General features: G+C 44.3%; 1 protein-coding gene across 1 annotated transcript in view; it reads left to right on the top strand.

Moving 5' to 3' along the window:
* Window positions 1-25,016, top strand: part of LAMC1 (laminin subunit gamma 1) — a 104,089-nt gene that overhangs the window by 47,508 nt on the left and 31,565 nt on the right. Inside the window, exons 2-5 of the mRNA XM_039881286.1 lie at window positions 15,600-15,904; window positions 19,765-19,895; window positions 22,060-22,226; window positions 24,605-24,793. Of these exons, the coding sequence (XP_039737220.1) occupies window positions 15,600-15,904; window positions 19,765-19,895; window positions 22,060-22,226; window positions 24,605-24,793 (792 nt within the window). The remainder of the gene's footprint in view (window positions 1-15,599; window positions 15,905-19,764; window positions 19,896-22,059; window positions 22,227-24,604; window positions 24,794-25,016) is intronic.

Below are 25,016 nucleotides of genomic sequence, written 5' to 3'. Positions count from 1 at the left end.
AATCACTACAGTAATGTGCTGCATGGCTGGTGGCAATTCTAATCCGCCTACGTGCACAAGTCAATGGGGTCTTTGTTCCAGACTTGTGGAAGGACGCCTGAGCCAGGCAGTGGTGGGAGTTCCGTTTAGTTCCACTGTTTTGTGGATTGGGCTCATTTTCAAAGGGATCCAGACATTTACTTTTTTCAAGTGAGAGAAGCAAGAGCAGAAAATCCATTCTTTCTTGCTACTGAAGAACTTATTCTAAAATGTTATGTGTCATTTGTCCCTTGTGGTTAGATGTGGACAGAGACGTTTGATTATATTTGTTTAGAACTGCTTCCTCCTTTGTAGACATAGAAACCAAAAGTTATCTTTTTCTCATTCAAAGATAAGGCAACTGTTTGAGAATCTTGTGCTCAGTCATTAGAAAAGTTTTAACCTTGAAAATGGAACCCTTAATTTGTTACCCTTTGCAGATGATTTTGTATGAGCTTACTCTGCAGCTGGGAATGTAGGACTTGATAAGGCACAGAATATGGGCAAAAGCCTCCTATAGGTTCAGAAAATTATTTAAGTCTTTACAGAACTGAAGTTAATTGGAAACCAGCTGATATTTCATGTCTCTGATGTCATTTGTCTTTGTGAAATCAGCTCACGGGGCATTTTAGCGTTTCTCAGGAATGTTAACCATCGGTACTGAAAAGATTTGGTGAGGGAGATATCCTTAGAAACGTCACTGACACACAAGGTTGTAGAATCAAGTCTTTTCGATCTGGACGTTAAAGTTCATCTTGTCAAAACTATTTTACAGATGAGAAAATAGACGTGTGGTTGCTCCTTACTCCCTAGTTTAGTACTTCTCTCACTTTGCATTTTAATCATTTGTAGCTTCCCTTATATATCACATGGGATCCCAGTAGGGCAGGGATCAAGTCTTATTTCATCCTTGTGTCTTCAGGTACCCAGCCTGCCTGGCATGCAGTAAGTTTTAGCTTATTTTTGTGAAATGAGTGAATGAGTGAATGAATGAACCAAATGACAAACCAGACTTACCTCGGTCACTCTCTTTCTCTTATTTGGTTGCTGCTTATTTTACAAGCCAAACTCTTCTCTCCCTTTAAAAGGCAACAACAAAAATGTACCAAAAAGTAAAGGGATAGCAGGTGACAAGGCAAGAGTCCTGGTCCTCAAAAGCTTATTTCTCCCTCTCCCTCTCCCTCTCCCTCTCTCTCTCTCTCTCTCTCTCTCTCTCTCTCTCTCGTGTGTGTGTGTGTGTTTGGTCACGGGTGGGTGGGAATATAAACAAAACGTGCAAAAAAATAAAAGTGAGACAATTCCATGTACTGATAATCCAAAAGTGCCATGAACATGAGACATGGAGAACCGAGTTCCTCCATATCCAAGTGTTTTTCTTTAGTAGAAATCTCCCCCCAGCCCTGGGCATCAGTCCATCAACCCCACAGAGAGGAAATCCTCGCTTCTCCCCTGGAGGCTTGTACATGCGCATGGTAGAAGGAGTTCTTCTGGAACCAGAGCTGCTAAAAAGAAGAATTAGTTCGGCAGGGTTCATAGCTTCTGGCCCTCTTAAGGGATGCCATGTTGATGAATGGGATTTTTGCCTTTTAGCTTTTGGAAGAGTTTTTTTTTTTTCTTTGATCTCGTTAAAGGCTGCCACATGCAAAGGCTCTTTTTTATGTTGCTCTGTTTTTAAAATAATTGGAAGAAGGTCTTGAAAGGCATCATCTTAAACTTTATGGCAAAATCCAGAAAACATCGTTTTATGTTAGAATTTTGACCTGTTGTGTGTAGTAGAGAAGTCAGCCTGCAGCAAACAGGTATCTGTGGAGCACCTGTTTTGTGCTTAGGGCAGTGCCCAAGAGACTGAAGTCGTGTTTTCCAAATTATGAGTTACAACTTCCTAATGTCATAAAATTAAAGTAGTGAGCTACGACTAACATTTTCTAACAAATGGAATGGAACGGAACGGAATGGAATATCCTAATGCATGATATTATTGCATTATTTTATCAGTGTGTCTGTGTGGGGAGAGGTTACAATGTAAAGTACCTCTTTTACTGTGTGTCGTGGTCAGAAAAGCTTGAAAAATAGTATTGTAGAGAATACCCAAAAGTATAGCTAGATTTCTTGCTTTGAATAAGTTAAACTCTTGTAGGGGAAAAGGAACTTACACAAAGGAGTAAATACTCAAGTATGGAATTGTGGTTTGGATAGTGGGTGCTGTGTGTTCCGAAAAGTAAGATGACAATACAGGTTGGAAGTGTCCTAGAGACAGTGGACTAAACCTGGGAAGATAGGTAGGGTTTGCAAGGAGCGAAGGCTAGAGAATGACTTAGAAATGGGAAATGGTAAATGGATAAAAAAAGATGGCAAGACTGGAGTAGGGGTTTCAAGTTTAAGCTGGAGAGTTTTAGATCTGATTTGGAGGTATAAAATGAAGCACAGTTGCTCAGCCTTATGAAAGCCTTGCAATAACACGCCTAGGGAGTTTGCACCGGATCAGGTAACCTGCACAGGTTCACGCGCTGGGGAGTGATACGATGCAGGGTGGGTTTATAGAATATTTTCCAACTCCTTCCTAACTCGTCTTTAGTCGTGGAGCTCTTAAGGGAATTTCTTCTAGGTGGGTGTTGGATACGGAGTCTCTGGCATCAGATCAAAGAGAGCTAGGAAGGACTTTGGCAGCTCTCCAGAATGTAAATAGAAAGGTAGAGCCGGTCCCATGGCGGTGCCTGGGAAACACTCCCGTGGATGAGAACTATAACTCTGTCTGTTTGAAATATGGTGAAGGATGGATTTGAAGAAAATTTCTTCTGATATCGCCGCTGAATGTTTGCTCTCAATGTAGAATGGGAAAGCAGATAAGAAAGGTTCCTGGTTTTGAAGTACTGGAAATCTGACCGACCTACCTGAAGCACACTATGTAAATAATTTGTCATGATGATCTCCTTGCCCGCAGCATCCCCGCAGTGGAGGTGGTATATACATTATTTATAAAACAACTTCGAGAGCGATCACAAGTTTCTCCTCCCTGAAAATGAACATTGAAATTCTTTACTCCTTTCCAATTTTTTTTTTTTGCTTGGGGAACTCTACCACTTTACTTATTTCCTGAAGAGAAATTTAAAGTTTCTGCAATTATAATGAACATTAAAGGGAAGGTGATTTAACTAGAAAAAGTGCGTTTAAACATGCCTATTTAGTTAGAAAAAGTATATTTAAACACGACTAGTAAATCTTTAACATTAAATGCACCGGGAATTTTGATTGACTTCTGGTTGGAAGTTTTGATTCTGCGGTGTAGCAGATTATTAAATGTTCTAAATAAAGGCTATGCTAGAGGATATTCAGTGTTTAATCTGAGTCATTAGGAAAAATAAGCAAACGCTTGCATCTAGCAATGCAAGATTGCTTACAGATAACCTAGGGAGGTTGAATACGTCTTAGATGGTTTGGTGGGGTTTCTAGTTTAATCAGCAATGCAATAGCAAGTCCGAGAATAGCCCATGGGAGGCAAAGGGATGCGAGGAACACAAACCTTGGTTTCTAGAAGTCTGTGTAGAGCGTGCATTTTCATCCCTGTGCAAAGAGGGCGGATGAATGAAAAATGAAAACGGGGTTATATTCGTAGATACTCATCCGCTCACAGTCAGTCACTTGTGGAGAGAGCGCCAGTTGGCAGAGAATTTTCATGATGTGAGCTGTCCATCCGCTCAGAAGGGCAGAAGCACAAGGATGCCTGTGTGAAGGACTGAATTCCTTCCTACCCAGAGGGCACGGGGGTAGGTTCTCGTGCGGATCTGAGTGAGAGCTGCTCGCCTTTTCCACTTTGTATGCAGTCTTCAACATGTCATTTTTTCTGTTATCCCAGCTGCAATCGATGTTTGACTTCGTTAATCGGTTTCCCTCCTTTCGCTGCTTTGACTGCTAATTAAGAATCCACTCGAGGTGGGTCTGAGAGGGGACGCCCCGGAAGGAAGAAACTTGACTGCTTCATTTTTGTGGGCTTATAAGAGCTAACGGTTATTATCGCAGATTGGATTTTGGAAATGAATTAACTTTCCGTCTCCTCACCTTTTACCTGCCAGTCTTTTTGCCTATTCATTTGCCAGGGGGGAAAAAAAAAGTGTGTGTGTGTGTGTGTGTGTGTGTGTGTGTTTCCTGTGAAATAATAAAACAAGTAATTCTAAATATCAAAGGTATTTGAATTGTTATTGATGTAAAATTTCTGAATAGACTTCCTCCCTCTTCTGTATTTTTCGTGACAATATTTTTTTGAAAAATTCAGATTTCCTTGGACCGAATTTTAAAACAGTATGCCCTGCAGAAAAGAGAGTAGAAGGGGTTTTAGTAGAAATCTTTGTTTTTATATTCTTTGGTTTCTTAGATCCGGATCAGCAAACCCTTCCCATGTCGGGCCACACAACCCAGTAAATATTTTAAGCCATGCAGCCTCTGTCACAGCTTCTCATCTCTGCCCTTATAGGCAGAGAGCTGCCATAGACAAAATGCAGGTGAATGGGCGTAGCCTTGTTCCAGTAAAACTTTATTTACAAAAATAGGCAGTGGGCTAGATGTGGTGCGCAGGTCGCAGTTTGCCAGCCATAGTTAACAGTGTGTCCTAAGGCTTGAGTCTGGAAGGAGATCGGATCTAATACGAAGAAAGTTTGTCCAATAAATCACGTGTGGATGTCGTGAGAGAATTAAAAATCCAGAATATCAAATCTGGACTTTTAGTGTCCTTGTAATTTTTCCATCAATCTCAATATCCCTGTTCCCTCCCCACCCCTTCCTCCTCTCCCTCTCGCTAATATCATTATGAATGTCTGGTACTTTGCTCTCAAGCCTATATGTATATTTTAAAGACATACCTGAAATTTCTGCTCTGAAAAGTAAATATGCCTACATTGGTCTTTAACCAACAGAATGTAACACCCTCCCCGAAAATGCCAGCACTACCAACACAGACTGGGATTAAACAAGTCTAGGCTTCTAGACAAGGGAGAAAAAAAAGTGTTTTCTTATCTTTTTGAGTGTACTGAAGCAGAAGTTAACTCTTTGCTTCCAGATTTGTTCCTTGCCATTGAGAGTTGCCGTTGGTCCGGTATCATTTTATTAAGTATTCGTAATTTGGGGGGAAGAGGAAGGAAGGACAGGACAGGCGGGTGAGGAACCTGGTTTGGAGGAACTCTCGCCCAGCGTCTGCCTGCAAAGAACAGCCCCGTGAGACCCCCAGCAGTAGCTGGGTTTTCTCAAAATCAAACACGTATTTCTAATTTGCCTGGAAAATAGCGCCTTGAGGATACAAGTTGGACGACAAAGGAAATTGGCATGGAGAAAAGTGCTGGGGAGCCTGGTTCCGTCGGCCCAGTCACCCAAGGCCTGGTCGCATATGGCGGGAGCAGCCCCTGTAGGGTGTAACATCCGTACGTGAGAACCACTGTGATTCTGGTTCACGTCTCAGGCCCGCACAGTTAACATTTGCCACAAATTTCACCTTGAAATACAAGACATGTGAAAGTCAGAGTCACCGCTCACGAGTCCCTAAGTTCATTCTGCAGTGCAGCCCCGAAATCAGAAGCCTTTTCCTACCTCCGTCTTTAAAGGGTGAGAACCAGGATGAAGAAGAGTTTACAGTAGGCCAGTATTTCTCAAATGTACATAAACATCACCTAGGGTGCTTTGAAAAATGCAGATTTGGGGAACTCAGCCAGAACCTACCAAAATGGAACTTCAGGGGATGAGGCGCAACAATTTGCATGTTTTCACAAGCTCTCTTGGTGATTCTAACTGCTGGTACTTTATCGCGGGCTGGATTATGGGAACCACTGTAGCAGCAAAGGCTAGAGCTGGGCTGGCTCTGCTGGGGAGGCGCCTTCCAGAGCGAGTTTTGAACTGTTTGGATAGCAGAGGACTCCTTTTAATCTAGATACGGTGACCGTGTTAATTCCATTATTGCTGTTAATTTCATTATTTTCTTCTTTCTTGAAGGAGGTCTTTGAGAAGGCTTTCTGGCAGAACTCATTGTGGACCAAAGTGGGTCTCTTTTTACTCACTCTAATTTGTCTACACCACCAGAGGAGAACCTTACTGTTCAGTGTAAATTCAGCTGCTGCACTGAATTTACACTGAACATCCACATAGCACACGCCGTATTCCCACCTTTAAAAGCATTTTCTCCTTCAACCTCTCTTCCCGCCTCCATCCACCATCTCATTTCTTTATAGCAAAATTATTTGGAGAATCGTCTTTGTTAGCTGTCTCCAACCTCTGCACGCTGCCCCCCACCTCCACACATTCTCTGGCTTCCATCCCTGCCATTCTTCCAAGCCACGTGTCGTCAAGGTCAGCAGTAACCTCCAGGTTGTTAAACCCAGTGGCCCCGCTCAGTCTTCATCTTTCTCAGCCTTTCAGGAGTTTTTGACTCGGTTGATCATCCTCTTCTTGGAAAAAGTTTTTAAAACTTTTATTCCACTGATTCTCTTTCTGCCTCAGTGGCTTCTCCTCTTGAGTCTCCTCTGCTGAGTCCTCCCCGTCTTCTCCATGTCTAAAAGTTGGAATATCGCAAGACCCAGCTCTGGAACCGTCGTCTGTCTGCGTTCGTTCCCTGGGCGTTTCCATCTGGTTCCACAGCTTCCAGGTCTGTTTGAATGCCGACGACGTCCAGATTGCTCTCTCCTGCGCGGACTGCTCCCTGAAATCTACACTTGTATATCTTAACTGCCTACTTGACATCTCCACTCAGATGTTTTATGAGCATCTCAAACTTAAAATATCCAGAATGGAACTCCGAATTTCCTTTCACTCCATGCCCACTCCCGTTCTTCCCATGTTCTTTGCCATCTTTGTAAACGGCACTTTCTTCTTTCTCAGTGCTTATGGCACAGCTTACACCTCGCATCTAATCCATCAGTAAAACTGGTCTGCTCTACCCTGAAAACATGGCCGGAATCTGATTACTGCTCATGCTTCCACCCTGGACCAAGCTACCATTACCCCGCGCCTGGATGGTTGCAAACAAAACAGAACAAAACAAAACAAACCCTGACCGGCCTTCTTGTCTTTGTAGTCCCCTCTATAACCTTTTTGTCAATAAGGCAGCCAGAGTGATCCTTTTCAAATACTAGTCAGATCATGTTAATCCCTGTACAAAATCCTCCGGTGGGTTTTCGTCTCATTCAGAGTAGAAGCCAGTCCTATAATGGCCTACGAGGTGCATGTGATGGGCACCGCCTCCTCCCCTCCACTTCGCTGACCCCCATCTCCTATACATCCCTCCTCATTCCCTCTTACTCAGCCTCACTGGCCGCTCCATGTCCCTGGAGCTTGCCAGAGTGCTCCTGCCTTAGGGTGCTTGCATGTGTCCTTCTGGAATGCTCTTCCCCCAGATGTGTTTCCCTTCTTCAGTGTTCTCCTCAAATGCCACATCATCCACATCGGTGAGGTCGTGCTGATGACACTGTATTAAATGGTACTCCTCCCCCATGTTTTCTATCCTCACTTTGTTCTTCGCCACGTCATTTATCATCTGACACACAAAATTTTGGTTTTTCTTTTTGCTTTTTATCCCTTACTCACCTCTCCCGATTGTACCCTGAGCCCTGCAGAGTTGGGCTTGTCTGTCTGATCCTCTGCTGTAGCCCCAGTGCCTAAAACGATGACATAGTGGGTGCTCAATAAATACTTGTTGAATGAGTGGAAAAAGTTAGACTTGGAATTAACAAGACCAATTATGGCTGTTAACCTTGACCTAATGGGTGGCTGTGGTAAGGAATAGAGCAATTGTGAAAACTGGGAAAGATGTGTTAGTATTTAAGATATTTTCTGGTATTTGTAGTTTTTCCTTTTTTGGAAGACAAAAATATATATATATGATCTAGGGAAATAAGGGACCAAATCTATTGGGAATTAAACTGGTGAGTAAAAGGCATTCTAGCAAAATGAAAAGTGGAGTATTCTGAATAGCTTATCGTGGTGGACTTTCGCTTGAATTTACTTAGCGAATAGTTGTTTAATAAATAAAAGCACACTATTGGTCAGCTGTGACTTTGTATATGTGGGGGGTATTAGAGTTGATCTTATTCTATTATTGCATCATTATGACTATATTAGAATCTATTTATTTTCTAGTCAGATTTTCTCACTACTTCATATACCTTATTCTTCAGTTATGGATGAAAGTCAATGTATAGCCAGTTCTCAATAGTGTGTGGGATCACAGAAGAAATGGCTTCCCATAAAATTATGGTCTTTTTCCTTTTCATGGCTTAACAATTATACATTTTTAAAATGTGGGTTTTACTTATGCAGCTTACATGTCATTGCCTCTATTTCTTTATTTCCTTAGCATTATAATTAACTTCTTTGCTTTCTTTATGCGACTCCATTAAATCCCACAAGTCAGTCCATTCCCTGTAGTTAGAATTCTTGTTTAGAGCTGGGATGAGTGGGAGTAAATGCTGGCTTCATTCCTTTAGCTCAGCTCAAGGATTTCAGGCATGCTGGTGACCTACTAGCCTGAATTAGGGCTGGTATTGAGTCTTGTAAGCAAGAAGTTCGGGTTAATATGGCGTATGCCCCATTCTTGGCTTAGAATTTCACTTGGGAATCTTGTCTCTTCTGGCAAAGATTTCAAATAAAATGACAAAGATAGACAAATTAGGATCAATTTATTGTATCTTTCGATAATGGAAACTATCTAGCCTCTAACAGTAATTCGCACCTATTTGAAATTACCCTCCAAGTGTGTTTGGTTAGGAGTTCTGATTCTCTCTGTTCACACTAAGGCTCTCTGACGGTCTCATATTTAATTAGTGTGTTAAGCCAAATCAGTTTGGACCCTTCAGTTTATTGAAGAGTATGTGGCATTTTGGGATATTGCAGTTGGGCAGTGCAAGCAGAAAGATTTTATTTTTGGAGGATTGCTACACGAGGTTAGTGCCATGGCCTTATTCAGCATTAGTACCAAGTGGTAGTTTTGGGGATAATAGGGAGAGAGTAAGAACTGTCTTATTTAGCTTAATTTCGGTGCTTCATAGAAACAGCTAGTTTCCCTAAGAGATTATGAGTTTATCTTCCCCAGATCACGCAGATGTATTTCAAAACATTTGTTTTCCTCTTAGCTACATTGTTAGAGCCATACCATTATTTTTATAAATAGCCTGTGTTGTTGAATTTTATTGGCTTTAAAAAAAGATTCAATATGGTTATCTCTACTTCTTCTCTTTTAATCTACTTGCTCTGTTATATTTTGGGTGACAGCTTGGAATCAAAACTCTCCATATTCTAGCACTACTCCTCTTGGCGTGTCTTTCTGTCATGAGAGTGACGTATGTGTGATGGGAAGAGCTTATTGCATACACTCGGGAAATTTGAACCATCGAAGCCCTTTGTTTTATTCATTGGAAAGGAGCGCCTTCTCAAACTGTAAATTCCATTGCATTCATTTTAGTAAATTCAGTTAAAAATTGGCTATTTTTAATTGAATTTATTTGTATAAAAATTGATTATTTTAGACAACGCTAGAAAGGTTACTTTTTCTTACTCATAAGCTGTGCTGATTTAGATGTACTTCCTATGGGATTGTCCCCTTGCACTGTAGGCATTTAGCTGATTGACAAGAGAGAGGCCATGATAAAGGAGAACTGAAATTTAAGGGAAAGGACCAGGGTAATAAGTTTTCAAAACCAGTCTGTTTTGAAGATGAGTTTTAGGCAGTAGCAACTAGCCTTTTAACAGGCATTTTTGTCAGCAGTCGGAGTGACTCCATGTACCCAGACCATCTCCACACACTCTGCTCGTGCTCAGCCATTCCTCTTCCTGCTTCCTGGTCACCCGGCTGTGTCTCCTTGAGGATCCCACATTCAGCATTAACTTGGCCCTGGGTCATCTTGCTTGGCGAGGCCGTATTTGTTCAATCTGTCTGCCCCAGTGGACCAGTAACAGCTGGTACGCAGCTGTACACTTTGTCCTGGGAACTCTTATTTCAGCCAGCAGTTACACTAACAAAATTGAAAACGTTTTCAAATAGTTGCTTTCCGTGACTACTGTTTGCGTTAACTGTTTGGAGGATCCCGTTTAGTAGCCTAAACATCTATCATCTCTACTGGACTTGATGTGCTACAACCGTATTACAGCTTTACGTTCCTAAGATCAAGTCTGACTGCAGGACAACCGACATTTTCTGATTCTAAGGAGTTAGCACATAAGAACAAGAGCGAATCGATGACTCCTAATTTGATTCTTAAGAATGAGCTCGTTTTCTTCATCTTAATTCAGGCCACGGAAGGGCATTTTGAAGTTTTGACAAAATTCTGTGTGGCCATTGTCGTTCATTACCTCATTGTAAAGAAGGCTGTTTTACAAGAAGCTCATGGAATTCTTCTGAGCTGCGCAAAACAGAGAAGCATTTATGTTCCCCAGCAGTCAGTACTTGAATCCAATTCTAAGACAGGAAGGGTTTCTTCCTTACTCAGAGCGATTAGAAATACTTCACCGCGTAGGAGGCTTAAGCGGAATTCCTTGGCTTGGCCCCGTGTGAACAAAGGCTGGATTCTCCTTGTTCAGGTGCCCCCCACCCCCGCCCCCCCCGGCCCCTTCTCTCATTCCCTCGGCCAGCGTGGACTGTAGGATTCAAAGCAGGAAGTATTAGTTGATTTTGTGTGCTTCCTTCTCAACATCTGCACTTGAATCTTTTTGTTTATGGACGAAATGTGGCAGGGGGAGCGGGAGGGGCAGTAGAACCTTCAGAAGCTAAATACTTCCCTGAGGGTGTGTGTCTCTCTCAGGATATGGTTAGTCTTCACGGGCATGAATGTGAGTTGAGGGATGGAGGATGTTCTAGTTGTATAGTTGCTGGAATACTTTCCAAATGTGTACTTAACTGATTTTCTCAATTGTTCACTTGGCCTCTCTTCCTTAAAGTCATTCGTTCTGTCTACTTTTGCAGTGTCCCTCAGTGTGAAGACAGTATAGTAGCTGTCATTGGACTGGACATCGAGACCTCATCCCGTTTTCTGTTCACCTGTCATTTAATTCGATCTTTGTTCTTTGCCAGCTGTGAAATGAATAGGAGGAACAGACAGAAGGTAGAACAGACAGAAGGGAGGGCGGTATGCCGAGAGGGAGGGAGAGGGAGAGAGAGCGTGAGCGTGAGCCGTTGAATGGAATGAAAACCAGGTCCTTGGTTTCTCAGTTCTTGATTATCTGTGGTTGAAGGTGGTTCCAAGCAGCAGAGGTAACTCAAGCCTTGACTCTTGCGCTCCATTTTCTCTGTTTGCCTCCTTATTTCTTCAGGTTAGATTCCAAATTCCTTGACGTAACACCAGTCCCCTTATCTTATTGACCTTCCCGTAAAGGGGGTGCTGAGTGCTGCTGTGGGAAAGTCACACCCGCACGAAGATGTCCACACGAGGCCAGGACCTCCACCCGCTTCCCAGCAGCCCTGTCTGCCCAGCAGGCCTTCTGCTTCACTGGTCCGCTTTCTCTGCTCGTCTCTACGGTGGCTCTGATGAAGTTTCTATACTTCAAGGAGTCCCCACCCAACACTCCCCAGTGGCCTTGCCCCCCAAACCCTTAGCAGGTACCATGGATTTTCACTGCACAGAAATAACAGAGTCACCAGCTGGAGCTCTTTCAACCTTAAAACCTACAAAGCCGTTGGCGTTTGCAGCCAGGTCGACAGCGAGGATGCCTGTGTCCGCCCGTGTGGGCCCGGTGCTTTCACCAGCACCGACTTGCATTCCTGTTTCCCAGCCTGGTGTTCCCTCTCTGCCGACTGGAGCACAGCAGCGTGTCGTGCAAACGCTTATCTCCCCTCTAAAACACTCAAAGGAGAAAAGTCTTCTCTTGGCCCTGTATTCTCTCCACTCTCATCTTCTCTTTCTCCTTCCCTTTAGCCAGATGTCGTAACAGGTGGACTGGACTCGCGTCTGCTTTCCCACCTCCTCTCGGCCATATTCATGCTCAGTTTCCGCCCATCGTCATCCCGGCCCGTGGGGCAGCTCTCGCCAATGTCCTTTGTGGCCTGAGGCCACCGGACACATTTTCGTCATTGTCTTACTCTCTATCCATCTAACGCAGGCGTCTCTCGTGGGCCTTCAGAGCACTCACATCCAGCTCCCTACTCGGTGTTGCCCCTTGTCTAGGTGACCCGCAGATGCGTCAGAACTGGCGTGTCCAAAATCGCGGTCATCTCCCTGTGCTGCCCTCCACCCCCGCCTCCAGTCCCGCCTCACCTCCTCTGTTCTCGGTTTCAGTGGGTGGGACTAGTCACCATTTGGTTGTTGTTTTTTTTAAACTAGGAAACTAAGTATTATTTTTAATCCTTCTATCTTATGGAATAAGTAAAAGAAGATTGGACAATGAAACAGAAAGTCAGCAGGGTAAAAGTAGGCTTTTCAGGAATGGCTCCTGTTCCCCATCACCCTCCATCAGTTACCAAGTTACTCTTAACTGTCTGCTCCCTACACCTCAGATCCACTCATTTCTCTCCATTCCAGCTGGCCCTCCTTCTTAGTTTAGCCACTGTCATCTCTCCAGGATTTCTTCCACATCCTAACTGTTTCCTCTACCTTTGGTCCTGCCCCGTCTAACCTAATCTCCACACAGTGGTCAGAGTGATCTTTCTAAAAATCAAATCAGCTCGCGTATCTCCTGATCTGAATTCTTCAGTGGCTTGCCACCATCCTTAAATCGCAATGGCTTTTTATCGCGGCTTCAGGCCTGGGCGCTCTGCTTCTTGTCAGCTCATCTCTAGCCTCTTCTTCCCTCAGTGTTCATGTCTGTCCTCTGGGCTTTCATACATGCTGTGTCATCTGCCCTGTTTGCTTAGCTAGTTCCTCTGCATTTCTCAGGTCTTGGATTTAGGTGTCACTTCCCCTAGAAAACGTTTCTTGACCTCACAAATCTGGATTAGATGACTTTTCTCCACACTCCCAAAGCAGCATGCATGTCCCCTGTCACATGGAATGGCAGTCTTCTGTAGCCACTGCTGGACTGCCAGCGGCTCTGAGGGCAGTGCGCGTGGCTGTCTTGTGGTGTGGAGCATGTGCTCCTCGACTCTGCAGATTTCCTCCTCCAACTGTGGCTTTAGGTTAGGATGAGAAGGACAGCTCCGAAAAGGAGGCTTGGTGAGGGAAGGCTAGCGCCAGCGAAAGAGGCTGCTTCAAAGTTTAATGCTAGCAAAGTCATGGCCAGCAGTGAGAGTGACCACATACCCTCGTTTCTTTCAGAGTGTGGCTTTGTGGTGCAGATGTTGGCCTCAAACACAGGTTACCCTGATCCATTTTACCTTCTCTCCTTTGATCCTATCTCCTGCAGGTTGGATTGCTAAAGAACAATGAGATGTCAAAAATTTAGAGAGAGTAGAAAAGCAAGGGTAATCTATAATCTGGAGATAGTGAGTAAGCCTTTGAGCATCCCAAGCCACCTACTCAGTAAAACTAAATTGTTTTAGCATTCTGGAATGTCTTAGATAATCTCTGGAATGCCATAGATACTGTATTATAATCTCACCCTCATTCAAATGTGATATCTTGACATTTTTGACATAGTAAAGAGATACAGGTTTAAATTTGCATTCTTTTAACAGGAGGCTTGTAAACTATATTTCCATGACCTTTGACTAGGCGAAATGTTGCAGTGCACGCTGGGTAGAAGATCCAGGCTCGTATAATGCCCTTCGGTAACTGTACCAGGTAGTTCCTGGTTCAGGTAGGCCCTCGTGCGTGAGTATATCCAAGATCCTGGTTCAGGAATTCTCTTCTAAACCCTATTGTAATACTTTACATTTGTCTAGAGTTTTACACTTAATCAAATATATGCAAGGTCTTCGTCTGACCTTCTAACAACTCTTTGAAGTAGGTGGCTCGGGATTATCATCCTCATTTTTACAGAGGGGAAAATGAGGGAGCAGAAATTACACAGCTAGTAATCGAAGGAGCCAGGACCTGAGCTCGGTCTCGGCATGCCGCACGCTTTGTGTTCCAGACTGTACGTGTGTGTGTTTCGTGTATATAGGAGACAGTTAATCAAGCTTCTCTTTTAAGATCTGGACTCTTTGACGGAATAGAGTCAAATATGGCTCATCATATCAGTCTTATGGTGGATAAGACTGGAGGGAAGGACGGAGCCTGGACTCCTAGCTTCCATGGGCTTTCTGCTCTTTCTCTCTCCTCCCCCACTACATCCTCGCTGCAGTTGAACCCCCGCCCCCCACACTCGTAGTCCCAGATCCACAGCAGGACGACAGCACGCCTCCCGCACAGAGGCAGAGGTGCTGTCTTGCACTGAGTGCAGGAGAGGCGAAGGACTCAGGCAGCTAGAGAGAGAGCTGAGGAGATCGAGCCCAGGCGTCACGTGAGCTCACTCCTTCTCCCCCCGCCGGGTTGAGGGGTACGAGGAAGTGAGGGAATGGCAGAAGTAAGTCTCTCCCTAACGCTTCCAAGAGTGCAGGATTTCCTCTTCTGCGGGCTTTGGCGGAGAGGGTTAGGCTGGTTCTTCCTGTGGAGTCAATTCACTTGGGGAGAAAAGAGTGTAAGCTCCTTGATACAAGGACACTTATGTCTAACACATCCTGTCCCCCAAAATCTATATATAGCAGAGGACTGAGCCAATACTTGTTGACCAAATGGTGATCTTCACTGCAGCATAGAGGTAGCAAAGATATAGTCAGAGATAGAAAGACTCAATTTATGAACGAGCAGTGATGAAAAACAGGTGCATGTTATCTCTTACCCACCTGAAGCCACACTGGCCAGCAGCCAAGCTGCCCACTTCCAGACGGTGCTCTGGCAGCTGCAGGGAGCTGCCTGACCCATGGACTCTTCTTCCAGAGGGACCGCAGTCCCCTGCCTCCTGTCTTTGGCTGCCCTTCCCCGACCAGAGTTCGCCTCTCACATATTCTCTTTTGAAGATGTTCAAACACAATGTCTCTAAGCGGCCTTTCTCCTTTTTTTTGTTCTGTGTCTTTGTTCGGCTGCTTTGTTCGGAATTTTTTTCCTGCTCTGGTCTCTGCCCCATATCTCAATCACTGTCCTTTCTCAAATTTATCTTTCTTAACCCGGTAGATAAGTTGCATATTAGTGCCAGTAATATTCTTCCTGCATCAAGAAGTAATATTACAGTTAATAAAGGGTGAGCTTTTTAAAATTCGGAAGTGCCCAGAAGACCCGTTTAGAAAGTCAACAAACATTCTTTGTTATCTTTTAATTAATTTGCTGAAGCCCCAGCATTAGGAATAAATGCGCTTTTTAATTTGATTTTATTTTCGTTTAATAGCATAAGTCCAGTACTAATATATGACACTTTTTCATGGCAGGCAAAATTTCAGCGATGTGCATCTTAAACAGGCTTTTATGAGCTGACTGTGAACTGCATATAACTTGTCGTTTCTATGGGGAAATGTGCACTGTTTCCAGGTTTAGGAGAGCCTGTTGGATGTGGCCAGCGTGTTGTGTGTTCTGGAACTTTCTTAGTCTGGTGTGCACAGGGTGGTCTGTATCTTCTTTCTTTACCAAGTTCCAAAGCAAACTGGGGATAGAGAGGATTTCTTTGCTTCGTACACACGACTTGCGAACTTCGATATGTTTCTCCCCCAGGAAAAGCCTTCGACATCACATACGTGCGCCTCAAGTTCCACACCAGCCGGCCAGAGAGCTTCGCCATTTACAAGCGCACGCGGGAAGATGGGCGCTGGGCCCCTTACCAGTACTACAGCGGCTCCTGCGAGAACACCTACTTGAAGGCAAACCGCGGCTTCATCAGGACAGGAGAGGACGAGCAGCAGGCCTTGTGCACAGATGAATTCAGTGACATTTCCCCTCTCACCGGGGGCAACGTGGCCTTTTCGACCCTAGAAGGAAGACCCAGCGCCTACAACTTCGACAACAGCCCTGTGCTGCAGGTAGGCCGCCCGCCAGAGGCTGGCTTGGAGCCAGCGGGGTTTTCTCCATCCAGGATGCGGGAAGTGGTGTGATGGGGGCCGCAGTCCCACTTCTGCCGTGAGGGCTCGAGGGAGTAGAATCTGCTCCAGCAAGACGGACAGTGTACTTTATTCTGCTCCCCTGCGTCCTCTGAGTGGGGGAAGGAAAGCAGTTTGCTCCAGTTGCCCAGTCGATGTTTGTTCTTAGGTTCTCAGGCACTTGCAGATGTATCCTGGGATATGTAAACTGTACAGATTCTTTTAAAAGTCGGACAATTTTAACTTCAGTGTGTGTACTTGAGATGGAAACATTTTGCTTCTGTCTTTTGGAAGAGAGGATTTGAACTAATCTTGTATCCTTTCTTACCTCTTCTTTGATTGGACAAAATAAAAAATATTTTATTACCAAGATGGAACAATCAAAGTAAGATCGTTAAGAATGCCACCTTCCTTCATTATGATGGGGATTTTGGTTGGGTTTATCTGGCACCATTGCCAATCAGTATGAAAACTCCTCATCACCTAAAAGCACTGGTGTTTGTGACAGGATAGAAATTTAGGTACACCTGGTATAGCGCTTAAGCATTGTGATAGAAACGTCTTCCTATTTAACAATAGAAGGAATTAAAGATTTCCTTTTTCTCGTGAATTCCGTGTGCATATTTCTTACACACCATAATAGGGAATTTTTCTGTATTGCTTAGATTTCTCTGAATTTTTCTTACGTTGTGTCTGTTTGATGATGCAGAGACTGGTGAGTCTCATGCCATGCTTGGCCCATTAACACAGAATTAGGGATGATTCTGCCCTGTGGCCAACGCTAACGTGTAAATGGGGGCAGCCTGTATTAATTGAGACAAGAAATGCTGGATGTGGGTTTGCAAAGGCTACGTACATTTTATGAAACGCTATTATGGCTTCTCAGTAGGGAATCCCATCCCTTTCGGAGGGTCTTTTATGCTTTCGTGTCTTCTCGTTCTTTCTCTCTGCAATTGATGATGTTTGAGACTCTCTCTCTAATTTGGCGTAAGGTTTTGGACAGTGGCAATAGAGGAGAATATATTCCTCTGTGAGGCTAGTTCTTCCCTTTCACTGTATCTCTGTAGGTCGCTGGGAATTTATAAATCTTGATCTTGGTAAACTCTGAGGTTACAGCAAGCAAGAAATGTGTTTGCAAAAGCCTTTCAGAAAGTGGTTCTTGCATTGGCAGTAAGAGGTGTTCCCAACGAACAGCAGGAAGAATGGCTGACGTCGAGAGATGAAAAAGCGAGAGGCTGAATGCCTAGGAGAGAAGCGATCTACAAATACCCTTTAAGTTGACCAGCCAGAAAACACTTGCTCACTTTGTTTCTCCCCACACAAATTACTGCGTTTTACTGTCCTGGAGAGGCAGCAATATCGTCAGTAGGAAAAAGCAGTTACGTGAAGCGGCTGTGGGTTTTCTGGCACCTTCGCTAACTGTATGCCTCGTCAGCCTGTCTGGAAGCAGTTCCCCCAGCTATAGGAATTCTGATGTTTGCCACTGTTTATTCCACAGGAACTCGTGAGACTAAATGTGGTAAAAATGCTCTGGGCACATGCAGTAGATTTGGTTAGCTGGTGTTATTACGCAGAAATGTTAATCATGTGTCTCTGGATGTAAGAGCTCTGGCTCTGATACCCAGTTGCCAAGGGGGTTCACGGATTTGACTTTTAGCTGATCTGAAAATGAGGACAGAAGCAGTTGGCCTCTCTCCTCATTGCTCCCTCTGCCTCTGTGGCGTGCCAGACAGGGAGAGGAGACTCTTCCCGGTTTTGTTGCATATGACCGTTACTAAGCACGTATTGGTTTAGAATAACGATTAGCGTTTATTGTAGCACTTTACTAGAATGTGCCACAATGTGACAAACATTGTGCTAAGCCCTTTAGATCTATTAGATACATTAACTCAGCTCTTATTATTCCCCATTTACAGATGGGGAATCAGAGGCCCAGAAAGGATAAAATAACTTGCCCTTAGTCACTGCTTTCAGGGGCAGAACTGGCATTCAAAACATAGACAGTCTTGCTCGAGAGTCTGCTCTTTTTAAGGCGCCCATTATGAAAAAAAAAAATTGGCTTAGATTCAGCCCTTGAGAAGCTTTGATTCAGAAGACCCGTGATAAAGGTGAAGGCTGTATAAGATATATTAAGCATTAAACACAAAGCTATGTTTAGCTACTTACGTTGCAGACAACTGAAAGGTCCCTAACATCACGGCCATGCGTGGGAGTTGTTCTTGGACTTCCAGGTTTGGACGTGGTGAGGTCATCATCTTTTCTCCCTTCTAATTACACGTGGAGGCTTCATGGAGATTCGCTTCTCTGGGCTCCCTGTGCTGTGCTTTGTGCCAGGTGTCCGGCATGGTGTCCGCAGAGGTTCCTCGTCAGGGGAATTTCTCCCCGTATCACGTGGTGTCTTCTGAAAACACAGACGCCTGCAGCTCTGCCCTTGCTCGTTACGTCTCTGTAGGTGATTCTGAGATGCGGTCCCAGGAGAGGGCTCACAGTGGAAATGGTACCTTCAGGCGGTTATATGTAATTTGCCACTCCAAACTTAAAAGTTTTAGACAACCATGATGTTGTTATTTCTCATGGTTCTGGGTAGCCCTGGGCTCACTCACGGGCAGGTGAGCTGGGAGCTGGGTCTCTCTCTCCCTGTGGTCTTACACCCTCCAGGAGGCTAAGTTAGGCTTCTTCACACGACGGCGGAAGTATTCCGATAGGGTAAGTACCAGCGCACAAATGCTTATCCATCCTCTGCTCGTGTCACGTTTGCTCACGTCCCCTCACCCAGCCCAGGGTCAGCGTGGGAAGGGAATTCACAGGGTGTGGACACTGGCAGACAGCATTCGTTGTCATCATCATCGTAACAGTCTACCACAGACGTAAATAGCTGCCTAAGATTAGCTCAGTGAAAGGGCATTTGTTATAAGTGCTTAGGTTTCCTAAAGCCTAGGGGAAACCCATACAGCCTTCATTCCTATCCTCTTGCATTGCCGTGATGGTGCACCTAGTGGTTTCTTCGAATCCGGTCATTTGCTCAGTGAATGTTATTTGAGCGCCTGCTCAAAGCTAAGCACTAGGTAAACTGCAGTGAACAAGACTAACAATGCCTGCCTTCGTCGGGCTTACAACCCCGTGGTGATGGTGGCAAAAACGGATGATATAAATAAAATAGGGAAGGGAAATTGGGAGTTGGGGGGAGGGTAGTGATTAAATGGGGGCGGCCAGGGAAGGCCTCACGGAGAAGCGAAATTGTGGGAAGGCTCAAGACAAGGACCGACACGGCTTGGTTCAGGCCAGTGTAACGATTTATTTCTTACACTTGCGTGTCTCTCCCAGGTCTGTCAGTAGTGGACTGGGTTTTGGAAGGAGAGAGAGATGGCACAAAACAGGGGGAGGTAGTGATATTTAGCACAGGTGTGGTGTTACCTGAGCTCTGTGCTGGTGTCTCTGACTGGATTTGGGGCGTGGATACAGGGTGGAGAGAAGGGACATGTGTACTGAATACCTAATGTATGTTAGGCGTTTAAAAGTATATTTCATTTAAGACTCTCAGTAGCCTTGTGAAGAAACTAGCATTATTCCTGCTTTGGGGGACTCCGAGTGGTAAAGTAACAATTTAGATCAAAGAAGGGAAGAGTCAGGAAGGAGAAAAACATTAGGAAATTAAAGGAGCCGTTGGGTACTGTAATAGATTTAATGCTGGAAGGACATGCGTTAAATGACGCATTAACTGTTGAGAAAATTTTGTCTCATTTATGTCTCTCCACTTCAGTCCCATTACCTGACTTTTCTGTTTCGTTTTTGTTTTCTGACAGGAATGGGTAACTGCCACTGACATCAGAGTAACTCTCAATCGCCTGAACACTTTTGGGGACGAAGTGTTTAATGACCCCAAAGTTCTGAAGTCCTATTATTATGCAATCTCCGATTTCGCTGTGGGTGGTAGGTAAGTAAACTGTTAAAAATTTTAAAAGCGATTGGAGCTCTGGTTTAGAAACGAATGTAGCAACTTGTTTACAACTATATTAATAATGTTGTTAGACCTCATTGTCCTAGAAACAAAGTAATTAGGTTTTCTTAACAATTAGTGAATTCTTGCTAAGCATTTAAGTGCAAAGCTATATAGTAGGCATGATGAAACTACTGAGTGCAGTGTAAGGCTGACGTTCACCTGCTGAGAAGAACCTGACCTCTTAGGATCCTACAAATGAATAAGGCAGGCAGTGTGTGAATATGTGAAAAATTAAATACTAATACAGTGTCATGTTTTACATAAAAAGATGCCATTTGTCAGAGAACACCACAGAACTGTCAGGCTAGAGAAGCAGATAGGCTCTAATCTGAGCCTTGGAGAAGGGGCAGAATTTCGATGAGTGGAGAGGATGTCTGGGTCAGGTGCAGGAGGGTGGGCTTGTGATGTGATGTAAACCTACGTGATCCAAGGAAAACCTCTTACATGAATTTGTATGTTGTAAACCAGAGAGAAGTTTGGTAGCCAGTGACCTTAGACAGCAGAAAGAATCTTGGACTTCCCCCACCTTGTATGAGACTATGAGATCTGACGAGCAGAAACATTATTTTTGCCTGGTATGGGAAAGTTGACAGAAACGGTAACCAATGAGAAATCATGAACATCTTTGGAGTAGGGCTATGATATCAAAACAGTGGGTTAGAAGGGCTAGTTGTGAGCGAGGTGAAAATAGAGTGTGCTCTAGAGAATTTAGAATCCTGTTAATGGTGTTGTATGGTGTAGGTGTTAGGTGACACATACCTGGCATGAGGGCGGTGACAGCAGAGTGGAAAGGAACATTTAGATGTGTCTGATTATGAAGGTTGGACTATTGGGATTTAGTCAAAGAGGATTTTCAGGTTTAATGATCAGGAGAATGGTGGTACCATTGAAGTAAGTGGGGAAGATGAGATGATTTGGGGAGATGATGAGTTTAGTTGGAGACATGTAAAATTTTAGGTCACGGAGGACATCTAAATTTGTGCAGCAGTCAAGGAGCTTGGGAAAAGCCTGAGAGCTGGAGATATAAATTTGTGACTCATCCTGGTTACTCTGGAGATCAGAGGTCCCCAACCCCTGGGCCGCAGACCAGTACTGGCCCATGGCCTGTTAGGAACTGGATGGCACAGCAGGAGGTGAGCGGAGGGCGAGCCAGCCAAGCTTCATCTGTATCTGCAGCCGCTCCCCAGCGCCAGCAGCACCGCCTCAGATCATCAGGCATTAGATTCTCATAGGAACACTGGTCCCTGGTGTCATATAGGTTGAGGACCACTACTATAGATGTTTCAGAAGTGTTTGGGTGTCTTACTGAGTGGTAGCCGAAGCTATGGAACTGAACGCTATCTTTGAGGAAGCAGTGAGGGGCTTGTCAGTGCCCTGGAGTGCACGGTAGTGCTCACCCAGACTTCCGTGAGCCCTTAGTTCCTGCTGTACCTGCATCGAAGGTGTGCAAACAGCCTGAGGAGTGTCAGGGGACCAGAGATCCATGTGGTGGTGAAGGATCCAGTGTCTCTTGCTACCTTTGGATCAGAAGACTTTGAAATCACTGTGGCCGATCATTGCTGACATAATTACTGACTTGTCATGTGCCCGTGCAGTCCTAGGCATTAAGTAAAGCAACTTCTTGATCCTCCCAAGAACTCTGTGACGTTGTCATCATCCCTGTTTTACAGGTAAAGCATAGAAGTTAAATTACATCAGTAAGTCACAGGACAGGGTCTCAAACCCAGGCAACCTGGCTTCAGAGTCCCTGCTCTTTTTAACCAGTGCCCTTGGCTGCCTCTTGACACGTGTGGCTTCAGGAAGTGATCGTACAGATGTCCTCAGATGTTAGAAACTTTCTTCTCTTGTCTGGTTAATGCCCCATCCCCTGTTAAATAGAACTACTTTTTTTTTTTTTTTCCTGATTTATTTTTTCCTCATACCACGCACTCAGACAGCTATTACTTAATCTGGCTCGGTTCCTCAGTTTACAGTTTTGAATGGTAAACTCAGGAACGTTCTGTGGTTGTTTTTAGTTCTCTGTGTACATCACGCGTCTGCATCCATTCCTGGGACTTGGTAGCTGTTTCGTATTTTCGAGCGTCTCTTCTCTTCCCAGGTGTAAATGTAATGGACATGCAAGCGAGTGTGTGAAGAACGAATTTGGCAAGCTGGTGTGTAACTGCAAGCATAATACCTATGGAGTAGACTGTGAAAAGTGTCTTCCTTTCTTCAATGACCGGCCGTGGAGGAGGGCAACTGCCGAGAGCGCCCGCGAGTGCCTGCGTGAGTGCCCCAGCGTCAGTCCGTTAAACTGTCTTAGGACATCCAGAGGTGGAAGAAGGAGTGAGCGCCTTCCACTTATTCCTCCTTGACAGGAAAACGCTGGAAGGCAGTGTTTCTTCCACAGTTTGGGACCGTAGAACAGTCACCTGCATACACAGTTAGGAAAGCCGTAGACGAGGGCAGTAGGCTGTAAATATGGACTGTGCTGCTTGTGTTTCCTTCATGATCACTCATTCCAGAATGGGGGCAGCAGCTTCAAGGTCGGCACTTTGCTTAGATCCAAATACTGGGCCAGGGTAGCCTGCTCTAAGATAGGGTTTTTTCTAGTCTTTGTTGCCCTTTAAAATAACCCTCTTCCTACCAAAGGTCATTTACTCAAGCAGCCAAGGTCATTGATTCACATGTGTCAGGTACGATGAGTTCTAGGCTAAGACTGCCATTCAAAAGATTATTTATCAAAATTATTTTTCCTTTGCCTCACAATGGGGAGAACTTCCTACTCCCACCATGCAGTAGTAGGTGGCTGTGGAAGGAAGAGTAGATATTAGTTTTCTTAGGAAAGGGTAAATTGAAAGAGATAACACATTGTTTATCTTTTCACAATGTCCTGGTTTATTCTGAACAGATAAAAGAATCTCAGGAGGAAGGAACTATGAAAGCATGTGGTCCTATGACTTGCCAAGGACTTAAAAATAAGAATTTTTTAAAGCAGCTATAATTTTTTATGTCTTTATAACTATTTCGTAATCATAGTCTCTTGGTAACTAAAAGAATAAGAAAGATGACATTCTGAACTTGCAGGAATTATTGGTGGAAACCTTGAGAAAGAATCGATACCTCAACTTATGACTGTTTCCGTAAGCTGCCTAGAGCAGATTTTCTTATTCATTTTGTCTTTCCCTCAACAAATCCCAGATTTGCAGATAAATTTTATAGCCTCTCCCAGGATTCTTAAGCACTTGCTTGGGTTTCTTTTACTGAACTGTAGTATTCAGTGTCGGAAGCTACATGACAAAGGCTGGCGAAGGAAAGAATGAAATACTCCTAAGATGTGACATCTAAATAAAAGTATACATGTGTTTGGAAAGTATTCTGTTTCGTGCCATGGTCCTATTTAGAGACTATCCAGAAACATCATGAGAAAACCGAGTACAACATATATTTGCCAGCTTACCACTAGCACATGAACTGAATGCTGTAGCTACAGGACTTCGATGAGGAGCTCAGTCAATTTGCTTTCCTCCTTGGTCCCTTCAGCACTTCTGGAGGTTGTGACAATACTACAATATTGTCTTGATGCTGGAGCTGCTGAAGAGATAATTACAGCTGCCTTCTCTTACCAGCTGATGACGAAGGAGCCAAAGCATGTGCTTTAACTGCGGGTTAGAACAGTGTGGACACGGGAACTGTTCTAACCCATAGTCTCCAAGCACCAGATTGTTGAGATGGGGCTGGCCGGGTTGACTGTGGGATAACCTAGGGAGGCCTGATGGAAGAGAAACAGCTAATGAAGGAGCCAGAGGGAGCTATAAAAGCTCCTTAACACAACTCTAATTTTTGGTGCCAGCGATTCGAGTTTCTAAAATGTTTTCAAGTATAGTACTATAAAAGAACTGATTGTAAATGAAGGAAGAAAAAAGGAATATATATTTATATTCAAATATTATTTTAAAACAACTTCCTCATCTATCACAAGTCAAATAAAACTTTTTTATTTAGTGCTCAAGATACTTCCTATCCTATGGGCAGAATCAATAATTCTGAGAAAATCATCTTACTATGAATGTAATAAAGAATTTTGGAACTATAGACACTTGTTCTTAAAATATGGTCGTGCCCTGTAGGGAATATCGTTACTTGCTTAACGGATGACCCGGCTGGCATCGTGGCTCCCCCAGTGGATGGATGTACCTAGTGGATCTCGATTTCCATCCACAGAGGCACTGATCTTAACTCATGTGTCTCAGATTACTCTCCTCTGGATATGCAAGTAATCTGGCACTTTGAAAGTTAGTATCTTAATGTATTTGAACCATCTGAGGCCTGAAAAGTTCAGGTAAATTGAGGCTGGCATATAAATTGGCACTCAATTACCTGGAGAGTCCTTTCTAAGTAGAGAAATCCCTTATATTTGATGATGGCGCTATTTTTGAGAAGGATGAATGTTTCTTAGTAAGCCGATAACCTGGCTCTGTAAACCCTTTATCGACATACTGATTTTTTTTTTTTAATGAACAATGTATCCAGTGGTCATTCGTATCCCACCACCACCTATCTGTCCCAGGGACGTGAGAAATTATGTTTTGGTTTTGAGTCTTGGAAAACGCTATTCGTAAAGGAACATGGATCCGACTTAACCCCTGTGTTTCGGCTGACAGCCTGTGACTGCAATGGCCGATCACAGGAGTGCTACTTCGACCCTGAACTATACCGTTCCACCGGCCACGGTGGCCACTGTACCAACTGCCAGGATAACACCGACGGCGCCAGCTGTGAGAGGTGCCGGGAGAATTTCTTCCGCCTTGGGAACAAGGAAGCCTGCTCTCCGTGCCACTGCAGTCCTGTTGGTAAGTGACAGGAAGCATCCGCTTCACCTCGGGGGCCGAAAGACAAAATAGGCATCCCTGAGCCCCCAGACAGTAAGGCCGCTTTCTAGGCATTCGCACATGCCAGGTGCAGATGCGTGCATCGTCGTAACATGTAAACGGCTCAGGATCTGCCTGTACCCCGCACGTCCGCTCGCTTTAACCACGCTGAACTTCCAGATGATTTTCCTGCTGTGTATAAAAC

This window comes from Pteropus medius, unplaced genomic scaffold, assembly GCF_902729225.1.
Source record: "Pteropus medius unplaced genomic scaffold, Ma_sr-lr_union100, whole genome shotgun sequence".
Taxonomy (NCBI): Eukaryota; Metazoa; Chordata; class Mammalia; order Chiroptera; family Pteropodidae; genus Pteropus; species Pteropus medius.
The sequence above is the reverse complement of the archived record's forward strand: the minus strand, read 5'-3'. Positions and strand labels throughout refer to the sequence as shown.